The sequence below is a fragment of the Lipophrys pholis genome (genome assembly GCF_963383615.2).
Source record: "Lipophrys pholis genome assembly, chromosome: 15".
NCBI classification, from domain to species: domain Eukaryota; kingdom Metazoa; phylum Chordata; class Actinopteri; order Blenniiformes; family Blenniidae; genus Lipophrys; species Lipophrys pholis.
In genome coordinates, this window is record NC_137642.1 from 5,085,028 (window position 1) to 5,091,860 (window position 6,833).

Sequence of the window (6,833 nt, forward strand, 5' to 3'; positions counted from 1 at the left end):
CACTCGTGTCCGGGCGGCTCCTCCTTTCTGGGCAGAGAGGTGCTTTAGCCCCTGATGTCAATCAGGTGCGCTGCCTTGCCTCTCTGCCACAATAATGCTTAGTGTTTTGTGTTTGTATGTCCTGTCATTAAGCAGAATCAGAATCAGTTTTATTGGCCAGGTATGTTTAACATCTGAGGAATTTGACTTTGGTAGGAAGAAACTGTGCACTCTCAGCGTGTAAACATTAAATAAGAATAAACAAAAAATATAAACAGTAATTAGAGACTAATATGTACAGGAGCTAAATACGATAGTGGATAACAGTGTAGTGGGTAAGTAGTGCAAATAATGATGAGTGACATGAGGTAGTGAGTATTTACAATGTAGAATGGCGTAGATGGTTGTTAAAATAAATAATATGCATATAGGTACAGCCGCAGCGACAGTAACAGTTGTTCTAGGTTATTCACCAGCAGCAGGTCTGACATTCTGTGACTGAGTAGTGTTCATTAGAGTGACAGCCTGGGGGAAGAAACTGTTCTGGTGGCGGGTTGTTTTGGCGTACAGTGATCTGTAAGCGCCTGCCGGAGGGGAGGCGTTTGAAGAGTTTGCGTCCGGGGTGGGAGGGGTCTGCAGTGATGGCACCTGCCCTTTTCCTGACCCTGGACCGGTATAAGTCCTGGACCAGCTGTTGTGCTTCGGTGGAAGTTGGAAACCACCTTCCTGATCCTCCCAAGGAGGCGGTCCATCCTATTGACTGAGATTCCCTTCTGTTACACCAAATTCTCTGCATGTGCAAAGCCCCCTATCTGTGGGCCCAGTCCTGCCTCATTCACTGCATTTATTAGATTTTTGGCATCATCAGTTGTGACTGGGATATTAGTACTGGGCCTCTTTATCTTCCATTCCTCCACTGCTTGGGTCAGTACCTGCGCAAGATGAGTGCCTGTGTGACTCTGGTAGAGGGGGCGTGTCTGCAGCACCGGACTTCTAATCTCTCAGTCTGCTGTGATGAAGTGAGCGGTTATTGTCCCGTAGCTCTCCGTTCCCCTGGACGACCACCCGTCTGTCGTGAGCCCAACAGAGGATGCTTGGGATAGTTGTAACGTGGCTCGAGCACTTTCACCATGTATTTAAAGCCCTCATTTTGCATAACTGAATATGGGCTCATGTATGCACCTATAAACACACCGACACCGTTTGTAATGGCTTTAGCCCGGTTGGAATGTGCAGCAAGGGGCTGCTTAAATGCCGCGGTGATAAGCAGTTGTCGAGCAGGCTTTGTTTTCACTCCTGTCTGTTAGTATTGTATTTGTGTTTTTTAAGGCAGGCCATGTCCAGCTTTGTCAAAATAAGAATATCTCATTCAGCAAAAATGTGTGGGTCAGAAAAATCGTTTACATTTTGAACAAATAGGGCGCATGTTGACACTACAGAGGTCTCCTTCTGACTTTGATGTTCTTTTCTAAAACCATTCACTAACATAGCAGCAAATGCAGTCAGTGTTAGCCAGTCAGAATCCGAGATGAACGAGGGCATCAGCTGATCCTGGAAATGTCTGAAATACTAGAGGAGGAGGCGATGCTCGTAATGATGTCAAGATCATATGAGACTCTAGTTTAAGTCGCCTGCTGGTAGAAACAAGTTCTGATACAATAGATTCAATTCTACTTTCTCTGTGAATACACTCTGATTGTAACCCACGTGGGGTTGTTGTGTCAGGATGGTGAGCAGAGAACCGACAGACTATGGCCCCGTTTACACGACAACGAATTCGAGTGTTTCCGTAAAACTTTCTTCACTTTTGGGGGGTCCGTTTACACGGCACCAGTGTGCGGATGCACTGTATCCACAAAGTTTTTAATCCGGCTCCCAAGGTGGAAAGATTCTTTCACGGCGCAAATCCCTCCTGCAGAGACTGATGGAGGCTACATAGCCTGTTACTGCGCATCTCTCCCCCTCCCTCCTGCTCATTCATTTGTAAACAAACATGGCGGCCACGTATTCTAGTTTTATCGTCCAGATCAGTAGTTTAATAGTTGAGACTCTCCCCTGATAACATCCGATGTGTCTCCATTTTCCTCACGTTTATAGTGTTTTGTTCTCTGCACACACGTCTGTGTAGTTTCATGCAACAAAATCAAGCAACAGCGCCCTCCAGTGGCCTGGCATACTAACTACATCGTTGTCTCTGTGTCTGCAGTGTAAACGCCCCCACTTTTTTTTTGCGGATTAGGTGTTGTCACGTGAAAAGTTGTCGTGTAAACAGGGCCTATAACTTCCTCCACATCTCCTGGCTTGGCCCTGAGCTGTTAGCAGACCAAACCAAAGGTAGAAACTGTGCAGCAGGTCTTTGACACACCTCTGGGTCTCCTCCCAGGCGGACAGCGCTGATCAGATGAAGCTCCTCAATGTCCTTTCCATGAAAAGAAGAGGAATAGAAGAGGAGACAAAGCACAAGGAAGAGTTGAGAAACACACCATGAAGAAGCCCAACTTTAATGCCAGGCTCTTACTCTGAAAGTACAAAGACCGGATAGCTTGTAGCAGCAGACTCCTTACTCCCTAAGACCCTCCCCCAAGACATCGCAGGGGACAGGGTAGTAGACCTTCTCCAAGTCCACAACACATGTAGACTGGATTGTCAATATTAGTCTGGGATAATACTCATAGAATTCTGTGATAGAAAAGGTCCAGAGGCACCAGTCTACCAGTCCAGACGCTCCATAAATGAAAGCCTTGTCAACCAAGACACAATATCTAGGGCGTTAAGGGTCTCAGGGATATCTCATCCACCCCTGAGTTCTTATCACCAAGGAGTCTGACTACCCCTATGACAGGTATTGGTACCTTGCTGAGCCCGTGTCGGGGTAAATCTCCATAAGGCTGTTCAGCAGAGGGAATCATGAGTCGGGGTCCCATGGCGGAGGGGGCGTGTGGGTACGTTAGGGCAAAGCGCACCCAGACCCAACTGTGTTGCTCCGCGGCCGTCCGAGTAAAGCCGTGAGCCTCGGTTCTCTGTGACACAGCGGAAAACCTTCTCATCGTGAACAGCAGCGTCCAGCTGTCGCTGAATCTCCTCCTCTCCCGTTAATGAGAGGAGCGTCTGCACCTCGTTGGAAGACCGCTTTGTTGTGTCACACACCAATGTTTCAATAAACCGAGTAAACATAAACAACCATTTTGCGCAAAGCAACAACATCTAAACAACAACGGGAGGGTTTACAGCAGATAAAATATTGAAATATTGCAGCTTGTCCAGAGTGACGATCGTCACTATCAATCAGCAGACGGCTGCGTTGTCGCCCCTCCTTATGAGACCCGTTCTTCAGTGCCAGGTACCTCAACGGCGGGCGATGAAAAATGTAACCAGTGGTTCCGGTTTTTGGGTCTCCTCCGAACACCGAGACCTCAATTTTCAAATAAGATGCAAAATTTACTTTTATCTGAGGAAGAACCAACTTTGGAGCGCTTGTCAAGAGTCGAGTGCAAATGTAATCAGACTAAGAAAGACGGCTCTGATACTGATGCTTGATCCCAGGATGCATCTGTCATAGCGGCTGTTGAAGCTCTGAGTCCAGCTGGAGTCCAACTGCTTCTAAAGTTGCACAGAATCTTGACCTTAATTTCTTTTCATTTTTTGAAGGGACATTTTAAATATAAAAAGTCAGTCTGGATCATAAGTACATGTCTGCGACTTGGAACAAACCAAACCAGGTGAAAATGCTTCGATTCACTGAGTTCTGGTTGTTTTATAGGCGTAAAGACCCGATTCCTGGAAGTACTGGAGGACAAGATGTTGATAGGCCAACTCCAACGGTCAGTGAAATGTTTACCTGAATATTATATACCCATGTGTCCTGTGTGTCTGTTTTCAGATGGATCCAACCCGTACACCCTGAAGCTGTGTTTTTCCACATCGTCTCATCTGTAAAACGCTTCAGAATGCAGAAGAAGACACTTGTGCGCTGATCCTGGCTGATCTTTGAGCCCACAGAAGGAGAAAACCAGGAGTAATGATCCTCAACTGAAGTCAAGAAAATAGAACAAGTAGGATCTCCAAACTGCAGACCATCCCTCCTAAGTTGTCGGTCTATGAGCCCGCAGACGCGACGCCTGAAGCTCAGTGTGTGTTTACGTTGGAGGGAAGATCTCGTCACTGGATCATGATCCGCGCTGAGGAATCAACTGTACACACCTTCACCTGCATCGTCACCAGTCATGGCATGAAACATTAAATATCAGTTTTACGGTTCTAGACACATCAATAATCTGTTGTTATAGCGGTCATTCGGCAGATTCAGGTCGCAGTAATACAAACAAAATCTCATTCAGAGTTTATTCCTGCCGCCGCAGGCAGTGTAACTCCGGCCTGTCAAGCTGACACATCAGTTCAGCGGCCACATACACAAACTACAAAAATGACAATAGAATAACCTTCATCGTTACCTCGTTTTATTGCAAATAAAAAAATGTAATTAGATCCTGAAAATGTTCACATTTAATGCACTTTTCACACATTCTATTTTGATCACTGTAAATTTCCTTCAGAAGACAGAGTTGAGATGCTTCTGGCTGCTATGGTGCTCTTCGGACTAATGTCAGCAAAACCTTCCAACATTCCCGCAGCTTTTAGAGGATTTGTTTTGAGTTTAATGCCATTTCACTTGCACCGTGGTAGCTCGCTTCCTCTGCTGCATCGCTCATCTCTGAGCCACCTACAGTTCAGTTCTGGGGTTCAGAGTCTTTATAATATAATCTTTATTAATCTCTTGGGGAATCTCCTCTTTTTCCACAGTAACTCTTTTATCTGCAGTGAGCAGCCACATCACGGCGACTGGATGACCCGACGCTTCCATCACATCTGCACTGCGTCACAGTTTTCTTTGTGATGTCAAGAATTCGCTCACTTTTCTGGAAGGCCTGCAGAATTAACGTTAAACGAATGAAATGAAAGTTGTGTGATGATGTGAGTTTACTTTTTCTCTGTACAAACATTACAAATCCACTTCAAGTGAAACGCTATAAATAGGAATATTACTAAGTTTTAGTTCCATGTCTGCGACTGTGGGTTGTAATATTACTATAACCTGACTAAGTTTTCTTTAAGTTATTAGAACATTTCTCTTAAATATTTCATATTTATATATAAACAGTGGTAAAAGCTCATGATATTTCTTTGGTACTCTGCATTGTGTATTCAATGCGTTGTGAAGATCTTTTTGTTATGCTTCTCGGGAGGACTCGTTCTTGGGCGAACACTTTGAATACATAAACATCACGTATTCGTAGTAAATCTGTGTTGAGTATTGAATGATGATATCTTTTATTTGAGTATTGAACATAAGAAACTGTTCAGGAAACGTCTCACTTGAGAAGTTTGGACACTTTGTGAATGAATTGTACAAAAATGTTTTTGTGGTCACATTTTCAACTGTTGCAGTCTCATGGAGTGTCGGCATCATTTTTGCCGATACTGTATTTATTTTCCACACGATCTTGTAGATAAGCTGTATATTTTGTGCAAACTTTCAGTTCAACAGAATAGTTTCACTCGTCTGAACCTGACACAGATTCCCCGCTCAGTCCTTATTCCTGTTGTGAGAATCAGAGCTGGTTTGATCAGAGTCTGTGGAACGATGAACTCGTCGGTGTTAGAATGAGCTCTGTGATGTTCCTCACACAGTACAGACAATCATAAAAGGCTGGGTTGTTTTCACTTTAAACTGAACCTGAAGTTCCACTGTAACACTTGGATGTGACTCGCTGCATGATCAGAACTTGGAGGGGGTGTGAGACTGTGTGTGTGAGCAACACGATCGCTTGAGTCAGACTCACCAGGTGGTCTGAGCTGAATTATTGGTCACTGCCTTGACCAATGAAGAATGTCTTATTCGTGTATAGGCTGGACTCCCGTAAAGACTGCTACAACCTTTTGTAGTGTCATTTTTCTTCGAAGTTGGCGCAGTCCCAACCATCTCCCAACGAGCAGAGTCACTGCGTTTCAAAGGAAACTTAAGACTGATTCAAATTTTTCAATTCATTTCTAATCAAGCGCTCCAATACTCCTCACAGCTGCTGTGTGGTACTAATGCCTCCAAAAGGGAACTTATTTCAACTCACCATAGTCCAACTGGCTAATTTTATCTGGACTGTCCATTTTCTTATATGTTGATTATTCAAGATTTTTAGAATTTGCATTGTGATCTTTTCTTATCGTAATCATGAACAAACTGTACCTTTTTTTTCTTTTATGACTGAACGTACGGCTCACAGACTTTACTGGTCCTCGCTTTTCTTTAAGTGTGCATCACATGTGTGATACGTGTTCATTGACCACATTGTGTAGATTGGTATGAGATGTTGGACAGATGATTTCCACTGATTTTGATGTAAATATACACTGAAGAGATTTCTCCTTATCGCTGCATAAAGCATATAATTCTTACTGTTTCTAACAAGTTTCAACTGAGTGAAATATAAGTGCTGTTATTGTACATGAGTGTGTTGACGCTTTCTCATCTGTGATTTCTGAAATTCTGGAGGAATGTAATAGGCAGACCGACAAGAACAGAACTTAATCTGGTTTTAAAACTTATACAAATGAAGCAAAATAAATTAAAGCTGCAAGCAGTGTTGAACGGGTCCTCGCATCCTTGCTGGTTAACAATTGGAGGCATGTCCCCCATTTGGCGCTGCGACTAACAGTGTGTTTTTGGACTATGGATGTGATGCCGTGTACACGGGTCTGCCTGGAGAGCCTGCTTTAGCTCCAGGAACCAGGGGGGTACCTGCCAGACGGTGGACCCCGCCAAAGTGAGAGGTGCTGGGAGAGAGGTGGAGAGAGATGTC

At 44.3% G+C, this 6,833-nt stretch overlaps 1 protein-coding gene across 1 annotated transcript in view; it reads left to right on the forward strand.

Annotated features, from left to right (window-relative positions):
- The window catches only part of hnrnpll (heterogeneous nuclear ribonucleoprotein L like), a 27,880-nt gene extending 21,264 nt beyond the window's left edge, over positions 1-6,616 (forward strand). The window contains exon 14 of the mRNA XM_080481521.1: positions 3,860-6,616. Within this exon, the coding sequence (XP_080337647.1) occupies positions 3,860-3,915 (56 nt within the window). The 3' untranslated portion in view covers positions 3,916-6,616. The remainder of the gene's footprint in view (positions 1-3,859) is intronic.
- Positions 6,617-6,833: the final 217 nt, after the last annotated feature.